General features: G+C 43.2%; 1 protein-coding gene across 15 annotated transcripts in view; it reads right to left on the bottom strand.

Moving 5' to 3' along the window:
* The window catches only part of MBNL2 (muscleblind like splicing regulator 2), an 80,401-nt gene that overhangs the window by 5,582 nt on the left and 52,881 nt on the right, over nucleotides 1-21,938 (bottom strand). For 7 of the 15 annotated variants that reach the window (XM_053384595.1, XM_053384603.1, XM_053384606.1 and 4 more), the window contains 2 exons: nucleotides 16,896-16,931; nucleotides 13,302-13,396 (listed from right to left, as the gene is read on the bottom strand). The exons of 4 other annotated variants lie outside the window; for them this stretch is intronic. In XM_053384595.1, the coding sequence (XP_053240570.1) occupies nucleotides 13,302-13,396; nucleotides 16,896-16,931 (131 nt within the window). The remainder of the gene's footprint in view (nucleotides 1-13,301; nucleotides 13,397-16,895; nucleotides 16,932-21,938) is intronic. 4 more of the 15 variants (XM_053384610.1, XM_053384602.1, XM_053384605.1 and 1 more) reach the window with 1 other exon arrangement.

Genomic DNA, 21,938 nt, shown 5'->3' with positions numbered 1-21,938 from the left:
GGCTGCCATCTCTGAATGGCGCCACCCCAGCACCACGCTCAGCTGGGGTTCTCCTGTGCCACATCATTATTTCTTCCACAGGCACTTTCCCCTATGCTGTTGCCTTTAGAACCAGAGACCAACCTGGGAAGGGAGATGTATCCATGAATATTTGCCCAATATGTCAGCTAGGACACAGCTCTACAGCTGCAAATAAAACATTGTAAGAGTGTTTTAAGTGCAATATACAATGTGACACTAGATGGTGAGTCTTATGGAAAATTCAATGTACAGCGGAACCTCGGTTGTCGAACGTAATCTGTTCCGGAAGACCGTTCGGCTTCCAAAACATTCGACAGCCGAGGTGCAATGGGCGATCATCAAAGTGAATGGAGAAAGTTGAGAAACGCACCTCGGAAGCCGTTCAACTTCCAAGGCGCGTTTGAAAACGGAAGCATTTGCTTCTGGGTTTACGGCGTTCGGGTTCTGAAACGTTCGGCTTCCGAGACGCTCCACTGTATTTTTTTTTAAGCTTAAAAAACCCCATATTTTGTGTGTGTGTGTGTGTAGATTCCACCCTAACCTGATTAGTAGTAGTAAGAAACCAGAAATCCACAAATACTGAAAAGTAGTCTCCAATTAGGGAATGTAGTTCAAGCTTGCAAACAGGCTGCTCTCAGGCTGAATAAAAGGGAAAACGCCTCCAGGTAATTAGGCAAGGAAGAATTGGTGGCTTTTTTCTTTCAGGGTCACAAATTATTAATTTAAGCACCGTAAGGCTAATGAAATGGGCTAGTAATTTTTGTGGACTTATTTACAAGGCTGATTTATTATTAAAACTCAACTGCTTGAAGCAGGAGCTGCTTGCCTGGTGGGGTGGAGCTGCAGCAATAGCCTTCAGGCCAACAGGGTTGCTGCCATTCAGCAAGCGCTGAATGGGCATCTCAGCAGAAACGCTGCATTGGCTCTGCCAGTGCGCCCACGCAGCCGCAACCATGCAGCTGCCCTTCCTGGAAAGTAGCAAAGATGCTGCTGCCAGGAGACTCTTGCCGCAGCTCTGACCCACCAAGTGAGCTGCTTGAAAGTAAATTTCTCGAGGCCTCAACTCCCAAAATCTAGCACAGGCTCCCACTTACACAGAAGTTACGTTCTGGGCCTCCGCATGTTTCAGTGAAATGCATGTTAAGTGGGGAACACCCTGAAGAGTCCCAGCGGCTTGCAAGGAGACACTACCTGGAACCTGAAGAGGATATCCTCTTTGAGCTCTGCGGAGGGGGAGCGGGGCTTTGTTGAGGCTGCTCAGCCTCCCCGCCTAGCAGCTGACATGTGGGGTAGCGCAGCAGCCACTTCCCCGCACATCAGATGAGCATCTCAACAAAGCCCTTCCAGGAGACCAAAGAGGACGTCTTCTCTCTGGAGAGGGCCTTCATGCGAACCAAGAGGATTCTCCAGGGTGCTCCACACGTCTTGGCACCAGATGTGTGCATGGTTGCGTGCAAGTGGGGAGCTGCCTATACACTGTTTTCCAGTTAAAGTAGAAGATGTAAAATTTATATGCATGTGCACACCATAATTTAGCATGAGATGAACAAATTGCAGCAAGCTCCAGGCTTGTGCACTGCTTTTCCCCGCGTGGCCAGATATTCAGAAGCTTCTGCTTCCGCTTTTGATTAACCACAGATTGCCATGTAGTTTGGACCCACAATTATAGTAAGCATTAACTATGGTTTGTTTGAACAAGCCAGCGATGGTTAACTATGGTTTGAAGGTAAATATTATCATAGTTAATATTAAACTAGTTTGTCAGTCAGAATGACACAATTAGGATTAAGAAAAAGTGACAACTGCCAAATTACTTCTCCCTGATTCAACAGCATCTGGGGACCCAACGTTGAAGGAAACTGCTATGAGAAATGCAACCACTATGAAGATCTAATTGGGGACACTTTAGGATGTTCTTGGTTGATTTTTAAAGTTCAAGGTACAGTCATACCTTGGAAGTCGAACGGAATCCGTTCCGGATGTCCATTCGACTTCCAAAACGTCCAAAAACCAAAGTGCGGCTTCTGATTGGCTGCAGGAAACTCCTGCAGCCAATTGGAAGCCCCATCGGACGTTCAGCTTCCAAAAGAACGTTTGAAAACCGGAACACTCGCTTCCAGGGTTCAATCGTTCAGGAGCCAAAACGTTTGAGAACTAGGGTGTTCAAAAACCAAGGTACGACTGTACAGTGGTACCCCGCAAGACGAATGCCTCGGAAGACGAAAAACTCGCTACACGAAGGAGTTTTTCATTTTCTTAGCCGCTTCGCAAGGCGCATTTCCCTATGGGCTTGCTTCGCAAAACGAAGCTTGCCCCGCAAGCTCCGGGGATAGCGGGGAAGCGCAGCGCGTCTTCCCCGCTGTCCCAGGACCTCTTTTGAAGCAAGGGGCGGCGGGGAGAAGATCGCTTCTCCCCGTTGCCAGCCCCGCAATCTCCAGGGACAGAGGGGAAGGCGCGTGGCGCTTCCCCTCTGTCCCCGGACAGTCTCCATAGGAACGCATTGATTGATTTTCAATGCATTCCTATGGGAAACCGTGCTTCGCAAGACGAAAAACTCGCAAGAAGAAAAAACTTGCGGAACGAATTAATTTCGTCTTGCGAGGCACCACTGTATAAGGTTTGAGTCCTATATCATCACCTGAGGACTATGAGACACTACACCAGCATGGAGCCTACAGTTCCAAAATATGCAGCTGCTACATTTTTCTACATAACTTTCAGAACATATTTCTGATAAAAGGTGGCAGTCTTCATCAGAATGGTGGGTGTATTTCATGTTCTCAGGGCAAATGGATATATTCTGTATGATATACATGAACTATTAACTACAGTGAAATATTACCTCTGCCCTACAGTCTAAAACTAAAATGCTAAAATACATTACTAAAAACTAATACAAAAAGCTAAAATACATTAGCCATTAGGAGGCATATTTCAGCCACATAAAGAATCAACTCCTTTATCAATAAATAGTTGCTGGAGCCAGATATGAGACTATAAAAGACTACTGAGAGACCAAGCTTAAACCACAGGATGGGCAATTCATAAAATAAGCAAATAATAATTTCAAGTTATTTTATCCAGCTTCCTGCAGATAGCTCCACAGAGTTTCATTTATTTATGGGAAACATATTTTTCAATCACAACACTATTCTAATAATAATAGAGTGAGAGTACAAGAATCTGAGGCCTTACACTAATCCACAGATGTTCCCTGCCATAGTTTCCTCCTTGCTGTAGCTGCTTCTATCATTTATTTATTCAAATATTATTTATTTTTAATTCTGTTTTTAAGACCAAGAAAACGGCTCCCAGAGCAGCTCACAAATCACTAAAAATTGACAGTCCCTGTCAGCAGCCTTACAATTTAAACAGACATGACGCAAAAGGGAAATGGATTGGGGGGAGGAAAAAATGAACTTGGGTTCAAGTTCATGGTTAAAAGTTGCTCTAATGACTAGCTGGGAAAGGAGCAGGGCAGGAAAGGGGGCAGCCCCCCACAATTCTTCCTTTCCTCTGCTGCAACTAGGGGGGCAATTCAATCACAGGAAGCTGGTATGAAGCCAGATCCAAACCCCATTCAGCAGTGGGGCTGCTGCTGGAAGAGGGAAAACAGGCCTTAAAAATAATGTTCTCTGCTGAGTTGCCCAGTCCTGTGACCAAGAGGAACAGGCGTAGGATCTGGCCTAAGTGCTCCTGGAACACCCATTTTGGGGAATTTGTAGCAGCCTCGGCTCAGCCCTGACTGAGAAGAAGAAGAAGAGTTTGGATTTGATATCCTGCTTTATCACTACCCCAAGGAGTCTCAAAGCGGCTAACCTTCTCCTTTCCCTTCCTCCCCACAACAAACACTCTGGGAGGTGAGTGGGGCTGAGAGACTTCAGAGAAGTGTGACTAGCCCAAGGTCACCCAGCAGCTGCATGTGGAGGAGCGGAGACGCGAACCCGGTTCCCCAGATTACGAGTCCACCGCTCTTAACCACTACACCACACTGGCTCTCCAGGATGACCACATTACACTGGCTGAGCTGGGGTTGGGGACTTAGCTCTGACTGTGTGGGGCGTCAACCAGGCGAACCAGAGATCCACTGCATCCTAAGCTGCTCACCCCAGCAGATCTTGCCATGGGATTGCATCCTTCCACTGCTGTGATGTAATGCCCTATACTGTTATTTAGAACAAATATCTTTGGTGTTTGGCCATGGTAGAGCAAGGGTGAGATGCCGCTGTACTCTTCTGTATACTGAAGTACAAGCTAATGCTCACAACTGAATGCAAGAAACACGATGACCTGCTTATCTCATTTAAATCAAAGGGACAAAATAAATTTAAAAATGGTGCATTTGGGGTCATTCCAGGACAGAGATGCTCTTTCCAAAGCTATATCTGGCCCAGTGAGATCTATTTTGGGACTGCACACCATATTCTCTAATTCTTGGTCTACTTGAATGAACGGGACTCTCCAAATACATATATTTACATATTTTTTAAATGTTATCAATGAAAAGCTGGTATGTCTTTGGGAATGGCAATCTAGGCACCTCTTTCACAATCAACAGTTCACCTCTACCTGAGGTTACCTGCCCAAGGATCAAAGTGCATTACCTTAAGGGTTCATTTGCAAGAGATTTTGAAATTTCAAACAGTGTCACAACCTACTTTTCAGTGCCAGAGAATTTTTGCGTCTGGGAGAAGTACCTGAATGCTATACCACAGTACAGGCATGCAAAACCCTTTTGGCTGCACAGGCCAGATCCTTAACAGGCCAAATTTGAAAGGGTTTAAATCCTGCTCGGGAAGGGGTTTGCATTGGAACCGCAGCTAAAAGGAAGGGGGAAACCCCAAGTTATAGCAAGGGGTTTCGTCCGGCTTAGCACTGGGTTTGGCCTCACAGCTTGCAAACGCAGGCAAGCATCAAAACAAGTTGGTCAGATCACTCAGACTCTGCTTCTATTTTACTAGAACCCCAAGTCCCACCAGTCAGAATTTGGTGCAACACAGCAACTTGTCCATGTGCATGTGAAATACATAGGGTGGCAGTCAATGCTAGTTCCGCTCACAGCTGACTCACTGAATTTAATGGGCATGGCTAGCATAGGTTTATTAATTGCAGTGGGTTTACTCTCATTTGGACTTTGTTGAATACAACCCATACACGTTCCCTTGAGGCAAAGGGTGCCCCTGAGCATGTGTTTAGCCAAGAAATTTGTTTTCAGGACTGGAACTGAGCTCATAGTCATAGTTAACTCCTGGTTTCCCCTACATTTTATTCATTTCAGCAGTACTTAAAAAAAGAAATAAAGTGCACTTCTGTTGCTATTGTTAAACAATCAGAACACTTTATTGATCTACTGCAAATCTTGCAAAGATCTACCACTAGAGATCCTGATCTATAAAGAATGTGTCTGTTCCTCTTGCTGCTACATTGTGTAGGTTTTCATGATTAAAAAAACACACAACTGAAATATGGTGGCTGGCCGCGACTGGCGCAGTGGCCGCCTCAATCAGCTGAATACAATGAACAAGGCAGCTGCTCTACTAATTTAAATCGACCAGAGGAACAAGATGGTATAACTTAAATCAACTTAAGAAAAGGTATAGTTTGAAATGGTAGCAAATTCTGGTTTGGAAGCATATGCTGACTTATTCATCTGGCTATTATTTTTGATTGAATTGATAGAAAATAGAAGTGACATCTCCCCATTATCATACCACATAGCCAACTTCAATTTGTGTTTGCAAATGTCGATCTCACGATAAGGAAGCTGGCAGGTCCATTGCTCTGGGTCTCCCAATGCACTTTAGATTCCACCTCTTGTCCAACTGTTTCCATCCCAAAAAGTTCTTATAAGAACTCTGAGACTTTAAGAGTAGGTTCCTGAGTCTGCTTGGATCCCTTTCCCCTCTCAGTTTCTTCTTCCATTGGTGCCATGCCTCTTAGATTAAGGCACAGACTGTCTTCCTTTTATTATTGATCTGTAAGCTGCTCTGGGAACATTTTTGGCAGAATAGCAGGGCAAAATAGGTAAAGGTAAAGGGACCCCTGACCATTAGGTCCAGTTGTGACTAACTCTGGGGTTGCGGCGCTCATCTCGCTTTATGGGTCGAGAGAGCCAGCGTACAGCTTCTGGGTCATGTGGCCAGCATGACTAAGCCGCTTCTGGAGAACCAGAGCAGCGCACGGAAACGCCGTTTACCTTCCCACCGGAGCAGTACCTATTTATCTACTTGCACTTTGATGTGCTTTTGAACTGCTAGGTTGGCAGGAGCAGGGACCGAGCAACGGGAGCTCACCCCATCGCGGGGATTCGAACTGCCGACCTTCTGTTCGGCAAGTCCTAGGCTCTGTGCTTTAACCCACAGCGCCACCTGCCATCCCTAGAAGGGCAAAATGCATTGCATTAAAAAGTAATAAATATGTATTTATGTATTTACTGGAGTTCTCAAGCCCGGCAACCCAATTTCCTTCTCACTTTCATAATTAGCACAAAAGGAGTGGGAATAGAGAACATTTTCGGGAGGAGCCATCACTCATAACAGTACTCTCATTCCTTATCCCAAGCAACTGATGTTCACAGCCAATACTGGAGGTAGGGCGTAGTCATAATGACTAGAAGCCATTGATAGTCTTATCTTCTATGAATCTGTCCAATTCCCTTTTAAAGTGGACCAAGTTGGTGTCCCTCACTGCCTCTTGTTAGAACAAATCCCATAGTTCCAGCTATACGTTGTATGAAGAAGCACTGCCTTTTGTCTGCCCCGAATCCTCCGACATTCAGCTTCAGCGACTGCCCCCAGTTCAAGTCCTATGTAAGAGAAACTCCATCCACTTTCTCCACCCCATGAATAATTTCATATGCCTCTATGACGTTTCCACTCACATGCCTTTCCCCTAAACCGAAAAGCCCCAAATGCTATAAGCTTTCCTTACAGGGGAGCTGCTCCAGCCCACTGGCCCCATTGCTTGCCCCTTTCTGAACTTTCCCCAGCTGAACAGAGTCTTCCAAGTACAAAATATATCTGTATATTGGCAGTTTTACATGCCGAAGGTCCCAGGTTCCATCCTTAGCACAGTCTTTGCCCATGGAGGATGCTGTGCTGGCAAAGGAGAGCTGCTGGTGGTCCCAATGGACAGACCTGAGCTAAATGAGCCAGTGGCCTGAAAAAGGCAGGATCATCTGCTGCTATTTCTCCTGCCACCAATGTAAGTGTTTTTAAGAAGTCTTGTGATGGCAATCTTGGTACAGCTCAGAAATCCCTCCATAAATTAGTTTCATTTCCACCATTAGTTTCATTTCCAACATTAACCAGGAGAAAACGTCCAGATTTTTAAAGCAACACATTGCTCCTCAAACATTTTCTGGAATGTAAAATATTATTTTTATTAAAGGTACTAAAACAGCTTTCTGTTGAATTGAGAGGATACTGTATTCCAAAAAGTTCATGGTTTGAGGAAAGAATTATTTTGACTTCCTGATATACCCATCCGTCCCCATGTCCAACCAGAGTAATTCCTCCCCAGCCCACATTTTGGAGCCATCAACATTCGGCTTCCTTCTGGCATAGTGCAATAAATGAACAAATATCACCTGCGCAGAAGTGGTGTGAATGGAAGGGACAGAGTAGTACAAGGTACAGCGGTTGGCGAGAAGCTGCTCAGCTCATTGTTGCTACAGGTGGAATTGCCAAGTGGGACTGCACAGCTGACATGCTCAGATTTCAGGACACTGACTTGAAGACAGCATAGGATACGAATAGCACAGCTGTGTGTGTGGTTAGCTTTTCTACCTTCCACTTCAGATGATTCATGGCACTGACTACCAGCCTTACATTGCATCAAGACTATTGGTCCATCGGGTCAGTAGGGTCATTGGCAGCAGCTCTCCACTCGAGGGTTTTGGGCGGGAGTCTTCCAGCAGAAGCTGGAGATGCCAGGGACTGAACCTGGGACCTTCTGCTAAACATGTGCTACATCGTGGAGTTATTGCTGTTTCCCTAATATTTAACATTTGGCATAGCAACCAAAGAGTTCAGAGTCTTCACCTGCATTACCACACTATAATCCTTATCACAGCCCTGTAAGGTAGGTCAGCAGTATTATCCCCCCAACTGCTGACTGGGGATTGATGGTCCTGATGAAAGTGCATGGTATTTATTGAGAGGTACCAATCGTTGCATGATCTTGCATCAACAAATAACAGAAATAAGAACGAACTTTGGCCACTTGTGAAAGGTTTTTGATTAGTCCTGAGATTTACAACTCACTATTTACTAATTTTCTAGACATTTATCGTGTGTGTGTGTGTGTGTGTGTGTGTGTGTGTGTGTGTGTTTTACTGTTATGGACTGTTGAGGGGACAGCCTTTGGGTAACAAGGTGTTTTGTGGAGGATTTTTAGTCTCTAGTTTTAATGTACAGCAATTCACATACTTGCCCAGAGTGGCATACACTGTGAGCATGTACAGACAACAATTCTGCTACACATACTACCACATTGGCTGCTGATGTGTGACAGTGTTGAGACAGATTAAAAGATACCATGGGCTGCTCTACATAGACTCAGTGATGTTTAGATGCACGCATCCTGCTTTGCAGAGGGTGGCACTAGATTACCCTCAGGGTCCCTTCCAACTCTACAATTCTATATATAATTGTGATCTATTAAGTCTCTCTTGAGTTTTGGGATTTTTTAAAAAAATATATTACTTATTTCTTAAGAGACTATGAAGATGCCTTTTCAGAGTTCATATATTAAATGCTGAATAGGTTGCAGTCTACAAGTTGCAGAAAACTGAAATGGAAATTACGTTTAGTGGCTGAAAGTGCTGTGAATAGGATGCTAAACACTGGTATTTGCAGGCAATAGAGCTTCCTTTTAATGAAATGGCTTTTTAAAGCAATCCTTTGCATGTGAGTGGCATAGCAGGTAAATATGATGATAAAGTACATTCTAGATATCTTACAGAAACTCACAAGATTGCACTTACTGGAAACAATTTTTTCCTACAAGTTACATAAAAAAATTGAACTGAACAATTCTTATGTGTATGTGGTGTATTCTGGACAGTTTGCTTATCAAAGCCATCACTGTGTTCTTCAGAAGGCATTTGCATGCTCTAAGTTATAATGTTAACCCTTAACTCTCCACTACTGCTTGCTGAATTTATTTTTACATTTGCAAGCTAAAAAAAACTATCCAAAGCAAGCTCAGGGAGTGAGACACTCCATCCCAAATTAGTGGAATTAAAAATCAGCCATACTAGCGCTCCCTTATTAGGATAGTTACACAAATTTTCCTATAACTTAAAACATGACCTGTACCTGAGAAAACTTTAATCAAAATACTGCTTCACTAACTTATTCCCATTAAGACATTCATGGCCATGCATGTACTGTTTATTTTAAACTGTGTTTAATGCTGCATTTTAAATAGTTGAATCCTGGCCTGAGACCTTATGGTGAAGGGCTGGTAATAATAATAATAATAATAATAATAATAATAATAATTAATAATATTTGTAGCATGTTTCCAAGCAGTGTGCTCATAATGTGCCATACTATAATCTCCATGCCATTACGTTCCCAAGTATAGCCTAGGTCATCAAGGCTTGTGGCAGATATATGAACCAACCCCAGGGCCAGGTATGCAGAAGCAAGCATAAGCTATGCTCAAGATAGGAAAGTGTGTCAGAGGCAGCTTAGATATCAGGGCCAGGGCTTAAAGAAAGAGATAAATAGCTGTGCCTTTGAGATTGGTGCTAGTGGACTGGAGTAGTCTCTGAGTAAAAGGGCTAGTAAATAATACTAAATAATACTGTGTGTGTGTGTGTGTGTATTATCTATCAGCATTTTAGATTGCTTTTACTCTTATTTTTATATTTCGTTTACTGTTCGTTTTGTAATTCACTTTGCGTCACTTTGTAAAAACAAAGCAACTAATGCAATCCAAATCAGGGTGTTCACTGCAGAAAGGTGCCTTAAAAAACAAAGAGCTCCAGGTGATATGAACAAATAAATTAAGCTCCAAGGAAAAGATGAAAGCGATCCCATTGAGAGTACCACTATCTGACCTGGGGTGGTGAGGGGGGGTGTATTTCGTAATTCTCTCAAATATGGTGATCAATCAGATTCTGAGTGTAAGCAAAAAAGGTTGATTCATAATGCATATCCATGCATGCATTCATGCATGTGTGAAACGGCTATCACAAATCAAACACTGCAATATAACTTTCCTGTCAATGCACACGGATTTCAGGGGGGGAAATATGCTTTTAAAAGAGAAGCACTGTTCATAGTCAGTTGGTCAAATCAGCTGTGCATGTCTTTGCTTTGCTAAACAAACAAACAAACAAACAAACAAACAAACAAACAAACCAAACCATGATTGCTCGTTTTGCTATAGGGGGTGGTGAAGTCTACTTTTTCCACTAAATGAAGTGTACAGGCCCATTTTTACCCCTCCACACTCCAAACACAAAAGAGAGAGAAGCACTAAATACAAAAGAGCAATAAAGAGAGGCAAGCTCTGGATAGTACAGAAAAATAGTGGGACATTTAATAAAAGAGTAAGTTGCCCAAGATAGATTGGGAGTCTCTTACGTGCCTAAGGAATTTTTGTTCCTGTTTTGAAAACATTTAGGGAAGGCAGGGAGGTGAATATACCTTATACACATAGGTGAGCTCCACACCTCTGTGCTGTATGGAGTCAGTCTTAAACTGTTGCTTTCATCTATTCTCCTACTGCTTCCGCTTTCCCCCTCTGCTCTATACACTAGGCAGATTTGAAGGACCGTGTACGAAGATAGCAATAATATGGGGCACACAGTACAGAGCTTTCCAAACTCTGTTGCGACACATAGGTGTGTCGCTCCTTCTGGGGGCTGGAAAACTGGTTTGCTAGTAAAACTGAATTACTGTATCGCTAAAGGATGCATGTCTAAAAAGTGTGCCAACAACATGAGAAGTTTGGAAAGCTCTGGCAATAGTGCCTGAAGGCTTGAGCAGACTTGCTCATTTAAGATCTTGGTTGAAATCTGGCCATTTTACCAAAAGCAAAAAAATAAAATAAAAATATTATGAGGCTTCCTAACATCTGCCACATCTGTTTTGGCTTAGACAAATTGTGCTTAGACAGTTCTGAAGTTCACTATTAGCACTTAACTGATGCACACATTTTGCCCGTGAATGTGAATATACAAGCATGCATACAGATAAAATTAGAGAAGCACGATTAGAACAGTAGAATGGTACCTCGGTTTAAGAACAGCCCTGTTTACGAACGATTTGGCTTACGAACTCCGCAAAACTGGAAGTAGTGTCCCAGTTTGCGAACTTTACCTTGGTCTAAGAACAGAATCCGAACGGTGGAAGGGCACCGGCGGTGGGAGGCCTCATTGGGGAATGCACACCTCGGTTTAAGAACGGTTTCGGTTTAAGAACGAACTTCTGGAATGGATTAAGTTCGTAAACCGAGGTACCACTGTAGATGTAAAATTCCTGGGGGGAAAGCGAGGCAGCACTCCCTGAGTAAGGTGGCAAGCCAGCTGCAGGTGTGCATGCAAGAAGCAGATTATATCATCCTATTTTGGTCAGCCTTCACGCCTGCTCTTAGCACTGAAACAACCTTAGTTGCCCTGACCGATGAGAGAGACTGCAGTGTGACCCTGTTGGCTCTCTTTGCGGCTTTTGACACCACTGACCATGCTGTCCTTCTGGAATGACTCAAGAGTGGAAGTGGAGAGCCCTGCATTACAGTGGTACCCCTTCTACTTGCAAGCTTGCAACCAGAAAGCAGCACTACGTGACTCTAGCTTCTGAGCTGGGGGGGGGGGTATTTTTCGCCCCATAGGACGCACCGGCCCCTAGGACGCACCTAGTTTCTTTGAGGGGAAATAAAGAAAAAAAAATTATTTCCCCCCCCCCAGGTGCGGGGCTGGGGAAGCCCGAGCTTTCCCCGACCCCAGCCCCCAGAACAGGCTGCTATCCGCTAGCCGTGGGAGAGCCGCGCGACTTTGCGCAGCTCTCCCACGGCTAGCAGAGTGCTGCGCGAAGCCCGAAGCTTGGGGCGTGCAGAGCTCAGCGCGCCCCAAGCTTCTGGGTGCCAGCAAGGTCTCCGCTAGCCGTGGGAGAACTGCATCTCCCACGGCTGGCGGATAGCTTCTTGAAGCCTGGAGAGCGAGAGGGGTCGGTGCGCACCGACCCCCCTTGCTCTCCAGGCTTCAGCGAAAGCCTGCATTCGCCCCATACGACGCACACACATTTCCCCTTCATTTTTGGAGGGGGAAAAGTGCGTCCTATAGGGCGAAAAATACGGTACTTTACAGCAGGTTGCCCTTGAAGGAGGCATGGGAGCTTCAGCTAGTGCAGAAAGTGGCTTTCAGGTTGGTGGAAGTACTGCACCAACTCTCTGTGAATTACCGGGGCCAATTCAAGGTGATGTACTAATGCATACAGCTCTAAATGGCTTGGGATCCAAGGGTCTACACGATATCGCCCCCAACACACAAAAATCAACCATCTTGGGCTTTATGGTGGCAAGGGAGGCCCTGTTACTGGTGCTGCTACTGTTGTCTGGCTGCTGCTGACTTGTCACAGGGCCTTCTTGGTAGTTGTTCTCCGATGATGGAATACCCTTTCAGACATATGTCCCCTCCCTTATTAACATTTAGGCAGAACTTAAAAACATTTCTCTATACCCAGCCATTGATGGATACTTGATTCTATTTTTAAAAAATGAATTCCTTTTTCTGTTTTGTTGTTTGGTACCCAGGTGACTTTAGGAGGAAGGGCAGGAAAATAAATATAGATAGATGATAGATAAATCCTCCAGCTGTTATTGCAGCTGACTTTGTCTTTTTGGAGTTTGTTTCAGCCTTAAGAAAAAGACTAGTTATTTATACTTACTGTGTGGAGAAAAGGTAGTTAGCATTTGAAAAATGATTTAACACATTACCCCTCCGCCCCACAATTCCAAAAGTTAATTGGATCATTCCAATAGATCACCGCTAAAATGAATGTATATGAGTTGGGTTAATTACACAGTGTTAGAAACAAAAAACAAACAGTGCAACATTAGACATAGCTATACCATTATTTGCAATAAATGTTAACTCTAAATAAGTGCAACCTGTCCACAAATACTTGCTAAAGGACTACTTCAAAATAAAGTTTGATGGGTAAAAACATGAAGAAAAAAATTCTCCAGGAGAATTTTTTTTTAATAAGTACCAGCACTCATTTAGAGTTTGGGATTTGTGAAAGAAAGCTTTAAAAGGAGCAAACCTGATTGGCTGTGGCTGTTGCGGCGAAGGGGACACTTGTTGCAGGAGTTGTTGCTGCAGAGACAGTGGCGGACGTAGCGCTGTGCATCATGGGTACTTTCAGGAGGGGAGCCATGGAAGCAATGAACAGGAGTGTGTAGCATTATGGCAATGGCAGTGGAATTTTGGCATGGTGAATATCAGAGCAGCAGCAGCAAGCCATCATGGGTTAAACCAGCAGATGGCATGCAATCACAATGCAAAGCAAGAAAGCGTGGCAGAGAAATAAAACAAAAGGGAAAATAGCTTATTACAGGTACAATTTAAAGGAAGAATGTCACAGTTATCAACGATTCCCAGAAAAGAATTATTAATTTGTTGTTTTGGTATTTTTTTAATTTAATAATGCTTTCATGAAAATGGCCAGTTCGTTTACGGAAAAGCTGGTGTGGTTTTCCCCTAAAATAACAAAGGTAGCCTAGTAGGGGTTCTCTGTCAAAGTTTAAAAGCCAACTTCCCCCTCCTACCCTCTTCTCTTCAGTGCCTGCCCCCCCCAGTGCTCCCCAAATCTGCTCTGGAAGGTTATGGACCCTCATGAGCAGATAGAGGGCACAGGGGGGTGGCAGGGAGTGGGGTCCCATCACATTCATTAGGCATCACCCCAAATATGACAGAACTACTGGTATTTGGAATTCATTTATTTTTTAAAAAACAAACAAACCTAGTTTTCTAAAAATCCCAATTGTCTGGCTCTGAAGGTGCTCCTGAGCAGGCTGCAGACACCTCTATCTGTAGAATGAAGGTTATTCCCCAGTTCCTGCCTAAGGCTGTGCCAGAAGAGTCCCTAACCCTCCAGTGGGACTTTTCTGGAGGAGTTCAGGAGGGATGCATTAAGAATGAAGGTGAGGAAAAGCTCCACTTCCTCACATTTCTCAAACCCTCTGCCTAGCAAACTTTCCTGTCACTGTCCTAGAAATTACAACCCTGGAAACTTAATTTTGGGCCGATCTGCTCTCACCTTCTGCCTGCCTGCACACATGTGACAATGTTCTGACACCTGCTTCTTGTCGTCTTTACCAAAACGTGCTCTTATATTTGAGCAGCTGGTACTAAAATCCTTAGGCAAGCCTGTGATCATATTACTCTTAAACTACCTCCATGTCCATTTTTGTCACCTCTTCCCACTTTGGAAAGAGAGAAGTCTTCCAAAATAAGTGCTCCTCCCAGGTGTTATGACCACATCATTACTCTGTTTTAGGCTAAAAAACCCCATACACACGTGAGAGGAAGCCCCAAAGAATATAGTGGAATATATTACTCCTAACTGCATATAGGATGGTGGTCCCTGAAGTAACCCTCCATCATTTTCTGTTGCCACCTCTGTCCCCCAATATCTGGTTCAGGAGCAATACTGGTCATGTGGGTCTTGCTCAACTTCTGTTCCCATCAGTTTTCTCCTGCAGCCTTTTCTGCTTTATTGGCCGAGGGAGCCGGCATACAGCTTCCGGGTCATGTGGCCAGCATGACTAAGCCACTTCTGGCGAACCAGAGCAGTGCACGGAAATGCTGTTTACCTTCCCGCCGCAGCGGTACCTATTTATCTACTTGCACTTTGATGTGCTTTTGAACTGCTAGGTTGGCAGGAGCAGGGACCGAGCAACGGGAGCTCATCCCGTTGCGGGGTTTCAAACCGCCAACCTTCTGATCGGCAAGTCCTAGGCTCAGTGGTTTAACCCACAGCGCCACCCGTGTCCCATTATTTCTTTAGGGTACTGCAAAAATGCACGCACAATGGGCATAGTCTTACTTTCCGGGGCTTCCTAACACACTCCCTCACCTATTCCTACTTCAGGTCCTGGCAGGGTCCTCTAGCCATAGCTGTCAACATTTCCCTTTTTTAAAGGGAAATTCCCTTATTCCGAATAGGATTCCTCGCAAGAAAAGGGAAAAGTTGACAGCTATGCCTCTAGCTGCCTTATGCTATGCCTCACTCCTCAAACATTCTTCACCTCCCCTCTTTTAAGTCCCTCAAAACACCTTACGTGCACTTAACTACATCCTTCCATCCATCTATATAAAGTCAGGGTTTGGATGATTTAATCTTATTATAGAGACACGCATTTTAGCTACATGAAAGATGCAGCCCTGCAACCCACTAGCACCATATGCATGGACAGCTGCTTATGCAGAAAACTGGCAATCACTGGCCATAGATTGAGACTAATATAAAACTTGAGGTTTAGCAAACGGAATGAGTTTATACTATCACACAGAAATAGGAGCGCAACGTGCTTTATTTCCTTCTGAAATGGGAAAGGTACAATTATGAAAATTAAATAAACTTAATTCTGGTTTCTTATGTTCTTATTTCAAGCTTGTATGTTTTGTCTTTTGAAAAGACAAGTGATACTCATTTACTCCTTTAGATGTATCCTTTTGCTTTTTATGACTCTCGGACGAAATCTGATTTATTTCACTGTCTGTAACCATTTTCTGAGGGAGCTATCCTACATGAGAAGCTGGCATAAAGGAAGTTGGTGCGAGTTAAGCTGTTCAGCAGCTGAGCCAACCTTACCTGGGCCTTTAAAATCGGGTTTCAGATACACCACCTTTTTTGTTAGCTTAATTTATGCCTGGTTGTTCAGTCCCACGACTGAGCTGAACAGGGCTTAGGATTCAGTCTAATTGCCCCCTCCCTGGTCCTGCCCCCAGAACCCATCTTGTTCAAAGCTTTTGCCAGCTTCAGATCCAGCTGAGGCCTGGCTGAGTCAAGGATGAGTGAATTAGGCTGGCACAGCTCAGCTGGAGAGCCACTGGATCCCAACCCACTCGTCCTGGCAGATCTTGCTATAGGATTTAGCTAGTATATTATTTGATCCTGAAGAGGAAAGCAGTTATTATGGTAATTTATTTTGGTTCACTTTTATAGATAAATTGATCTCTTATCATAGGACATAGCAGAAGTTTGATTGCAAATCAGTAGTTCAAAGGCAACGGACATAATGAATATTCAGTATTAATTTGGGGAAAGTCTGCTGGGCAAACTCTAATTTTATTTTTTTTAAACCAGAAAGTGAAAACTTTTCAAATGTTTCAACTCTTAAGTCAGATATATTTTCAAAAAAGGAAAATATTATTTAGGTCTAAATACTTTTCTCTACTTTTTACTGCAAGTATTAAAATTAGGATTTCTGGGAAACACTGATAAAACTTTCTCACAACACAGCAAAAAGAAGAAACAGGCACACCACTATGAAACTTTAGAACACTAATGAAATTAGACTGCTTTTTCAATATCTTATGGTTTAATAATGCTAGCAATATAAAATATAGAAAAAGTTTTTTTTTCCTTTTGAAAGCAGAAAAGCAGCTTGGAATTCATGGTGTTTGTGCTTTTTGCAGTGGGATTGTTATAGCAAGTGATGTTGCATCTAAGCAGCAGGGTTTTTTGTTTCTTTTTTTTAAAACAATTAAGTTGAAAAATTTAACTGTTCAAGCAGAAATCCAAATGGATCATCAGACTGAGTCAATTGTCTAAGTTATGTTTCCGTTCCTCAAAACAAAGGAAACTACAGAATACGATAAAAAAAAGAGATCAATAAAGTTTGAAACCTACCAATACTGGTAGCGGGTGTCATGCACAAAACTGACCCTGGGTGTCATGCAATGATAGGTGGAAAAAGTGAATAAAGGGAAGAAACAGGTTAGCTGTTTAGAGTTAACATTCAAAGTGAGATCCAAGCATCCCCAAGATAAGCCAAAGTTAGTTAAATACAATTTCAAAGAGATCATTCATAGCTTCTTTGCTGTTTTAAAACAGTAGTTCTTATAGTCACTCAACACATTGTGCACATTAATCAAAATCCATATGGCAAAGCCTTTCTGTAGCATTTCCTTTCAGGAACGGGAACTAACTCTTTAAAAAGCAATCACTTTGAATAGTCTAGGTTATCCAACAATGGTCTGTATCACGATCTACAACTTGCAGCTGTTTTAAGCCCCCAAAATGTACTACTACCAAGATAAACAAGATTACTTCAGAGCCAATATAGTTAATACTGCAGCCATGACAGACAGGAAATCTGTGCAGACAACACTTGGGAGTAAGTCCCACTGGACTCAGTAGGACTTCCTTCCAAATTTGTATAGCACTAAGCTGCCCTCCATCATTTAAACAATTTGCTTTACACACAAGTAAGATAAATCAGGGGTGGTTTTTTTTCTGCATTTCACGTTCAAAGATAGTTTTTAGCTTGCAATGCCATGCCAACCATGCCTACTCAGAAGGAAGCCCTATTGAATTTAATGGGACTTACTCCCAGGTAAGTGGGGTTAGGACTGCAGCCTAACAGTGCAATTGTATAAATGTCTTCTCAAAACGAGATTGCACTGAGTTCAGCGGGACCTACTCCCAGCTCTAGCATTGCAACCTTAAAGTATTAATACTCTACATTAACAAGGCTATTACGTATGCTTCACATTATACTCCTAAATACACTTACTAGAGAGTAAGTCCCACTGAACACAATGGAATACACTTCCAAGTAAACATGCATAGGACTGTGCTGTTAGTATGGGTGGGTTTCATTTCTGACCTGACGCAGTGCTTGGCGTACCATTATATTTTTTGTATATTCTTTTGCATCTTTGCAATAACTCAGTGTTCCCTGGGGCCCTCATAGTTAGGAGAAAACAGGCAGATGGGGGGGGGGAAGGATCTGTATATGTAAAATGTTTTGAAATCCCAGCACGTCCTGCAGTTCCATATACATTACCTACAGCTAGCTGGCTAGCTAGCTATGAACGACCTTGCCTTGAAGGAACAACCTCCAGTGAATAATTCAATATTTCTATTATCATGCTCAATTAAAAACCCCCAAAGAAACTAGTATTTGAAGAAAAATACTGCTGTTCCTTTGCAGATCATAAAGCAAACCAGGCACCAAATTACCAAATGACTATGCTAAAGGCATAATAACTTTGCCTATAGACCACAATCTATTTACTTTAATTCTTCTTACTGTGGAAGAATCAATGAGATGACTCTAGCATTTGTGGGCAGTGAATGGCAGCAGTAGTGGATCGTGCAATATATATGCAATATTGAAAAATGGAGACGGGAGCCACTCTGTATTTTTCACATGGCTTGGTTTAAAAAACAACAACCACAACCTCATATGTATTTTCCCACATTCCCCCCAAATAGAGGTTTTAGGAGTAAAAATTCCCATTTTCACATGGGACTGATATACAAATGTTAACTGGTGTTGTGTTCCTCTAGGTGCCCCTGGAGGCAAGCTCCTTCACATTATTATTTAGATCAGGGCAGCCTATTGTGCAGCCCTCAAGGCCTTTTTTGGTGGCCCTCAGCAATATTTCATGCCCTCCTGCTATCTTCCCAAAGACAGGTAAGTGGGACACTGGGCTCCAGGAAGGAGGCATGAGGGCTCTGGTGGGGTCCTAGAGTCCTCCTGTATCCTTCCCAAATCCTAGTTAGTGCTTTCCCAGCTTTGGGAAGGAGCTGGAAGGCTCTAGAGCCCGACCAGAGCCTCACACCTCCTTCCCAAAGCCTGATGCCTTGCTTAGCCAACTTTGAGAAAGCTGGTGACGGTCAAATTTGGGCCTCACTCCCACCTCCCCTGCAACAAGGCAGTGAGCAGCCCGCAGGTTCATAGTTGAAGTACCCCACTTGGTATGAAACCTTGGACCACCCTGATTTAGGAGGCATACGCAGCTCAATAAACGAGAAGTATGGAAAGGCAAGCCATAGCATTTAAGGAAGCCCCTGTCAGATTCAACAGAAAAGTGGCTGCCTATTGGGGGGGGGGTATTGTTGAGGTGTGTGAGCCCCAATCACAGCTGGATGGGTGTGTAGTAGGCCCAGCTGAAGCTGTTCATTGCCTCTTCAGAGAAGAGAACCTCAGGCATTGCTCCTCTCCCCTCTCAGCATCAGTGCTCACCTGCCACCTACAACCCGCTCCTTGCAGGAGCAGCAATGTTCTCCTGATCGCAGTCTTACTGCTTTCCCCAGGGACGAACAACACAAGCACAGATAATGCCAGGATTGCATAAAGCTAAAATCCACTTAGTGGGAAGATGTGAATGAGCATTGAAGAAAGCTGACCATGGTTTCTGTGTCTTCTTAAATTTTGTTTGCAAATGCAGAAAGCCACTTCTCTGTACTTCCCTCACTGAAAGGCTGCTCAAATGAGTCTGTGCAAGGGATGCCTCTCTTTTAATACACTCCTGTTTTCCTTGTGTTAGCAGCAGCAGACTTGCAGCCTTCTTACACCATGTGAGTATCAACTCTCTCCCGGCATCTAACCCCTAATGGAGGATTTTGGAGAGGAGAAGTGCCTGTACTGCCTCTTTTCTCTCTCTCTGGCACATCACAAGACTGGCTCCAGGTTGTACCAGACACAAGCACTTCTCTCAATTGACACTTACACTGACAGGCAATGACTGGTGATTCCCCTTAGCTGGGAACGAAGTACAAGCCACATCTATATCTGAATTTCCAAGTCACTACATATTGGAGTTAAGTTGTGCCAAAAGGGGTAAAGTTCTGCAGAGACATATTAAAAGATCTTCCAGTCCAATTGTCTTTATGGACATCTTCACTAGTGTTTCAGGTTGTTGTTTTTTGTTAAGTGTCACTACATTTTCCTACCTCTTTTCATAACGGAAACAAATGGCAAAATCATTTGTTATTGATCTTTTGTGGAAAGCTGCAGAAAATGGGTGCTTTCAAAGTTCATATAGTTTACTGGGCAAGATACCTCTGCATTGCAAACAAACTCAAAAACAAAGATTTGCTGTAATGCAGATAGGTAGATGCTATTCATGCAACTACTCTTTAGATCTGTGCCATTTTGTAAAAGCAGCTGCTGGAAACACCAGGCAAAGGAGAACATCTTTAGCTCCTTCACAGATGTAATTCTTATTCCTGACAGCCCTCTAAGTAAAATAACATAAGGCAACAAAATATTTTCAAAACGTAGAAAGAAACCTTTTCCAACAAAGAAGAATGAATAATCCTGAAAATCTTTTAGCAATAAATTGGTGCTGTGGCTGCCTGGGCATGATGAAATTTTCTTTTTCAGGTGTAACACTGAACCACAGTTTAGTGCTAGATTCACCTCCACCACCAGCAGCAGCAGCAGCAGCAGCAAGCCTCAGGCTCTACACTCTCCCCTTCTCTAGTGAACCGTGAGGAGAAGACTGGAAGCTTTGCCTTCTCTTTGCAGTCAAAACTGGGAGGGAACGCTGATTGGTTTAACCTGTAGTTTGTTCCAACAAGTCAGGATCAAACTGTGGTTCGTGCTCCTATCTTGCTTGAACAAACCATAGTTTGATCTAACCAAAGTCCCCAAAGTCTGGATGCAATCAAAAGCTCTGGTTTAAAACAGAAAGCAAAAGCTTCCAATCTACTCTCCTCTTTGGGCTTGCAGGAAGAACAAAGGGAAGGGAGGACTCCTCTACCCCAAGCTGTTCAGCCACACAGTCATACTGTTTGGGGTTCTGACGGGCCACAGGTTCCTCATGTCTAGTTTAGCATTATGTCTGAACTAGGCCAAAGTTGGAGGTCCCATAAGCATTGTTTTCTTTATAACAGCTTCTTCTAATGTTAAAAAGTATGTTTTGAAGGCATGCACATGCAAATCATAGCAGTAACAAAATTCATGATATTCAAAAGACTGATAAGCATACCCACCTGAAATTCAGGCACAGGTATGTTAAGCTGCAGCTGCGATGCTCAGCCTAATTTACTTGCAATGAATTGCAAAAATACATGGAATATATGTCCTCACTTTACAGTTTTTGTTATGAGAGTGAAATACAACAATAATGTAGCTTTAAGCACCATAAAAATTAACAGAGCTTGTATGTGCACGACAGCATCACAGCCAAGCCGACATAGATTTGTCACTCTTTGTTTTTAATTATCGTTCGTAAAATATCGGCCCATTTCAGACTTAACACTAAACACTAAACCATAGTTTAGCATTATGTGAGCCTCACACTCACAAGCTCCTCCTCCCTTCCTTTGTGAGGAAATGATTGGAAGTTTGTGAGTCCCATTTTAAACTAACTGGAGTTTATCATTACATCTGAACTGGGATTGTCCAAATTCTATATTGTTAATAAGGCAGGACCATAAACCTTACGTTTCTATAGTCAAAGCTTGCATTTCTTTTGAACTCTTTAATGTATGTGCATTTATTTAACTTCACAGTGAAAACCTTCCAAAATTATACTAGGGGTTACATGTGGGTGGTCATTTTAAATTACTTCAAGACAATCACTCATCCATGTCTATCAATTAAATAGTGATACTGATGTTTGCCCAGGCACTGTAAACACTACAAACTTCAGAATCAAATGTTGATTCTGTCCCTGAGAAACTATCCTATCTAGTTGTGCAGTGATCCTTCTTTCCGAGAAAGAAAATATATCCCTGCACTATTCTCTGAAATTATAGATGGTGCTTGCCAGGGCTAATGTGACATGCTGAAAGATCTTCCATTTCATTTTCTGTGAGTAAGTTACCATTTATAGCTAAACACACTGAAGATCTCAGCAGCTACTTTGGTGACTAGGGGTTTTTCTAGTCGTGGAGGTAGCCGCTGCAATCTTTTACATATCTCTGCATCCGGTG

This window comes from Podarcis raffonei, chromosome 4 (assembly GCF_027172205.1).
Source record: "Podarcis raffonei isolate rPodRaf1 chromosome 4, rPodRaf1.pri, whole genome shotgun sequence".
NCBI lineage: Eukaryota > Metazoa > Chordata > Lepidosauria > Squamata > Lacertidae > Podarcis > Podarcis raffonei.
Note: the sequence above shows the minus strand (reverse complement) of the source record. Positions and strands in the feature narration are given on the sequence as shown.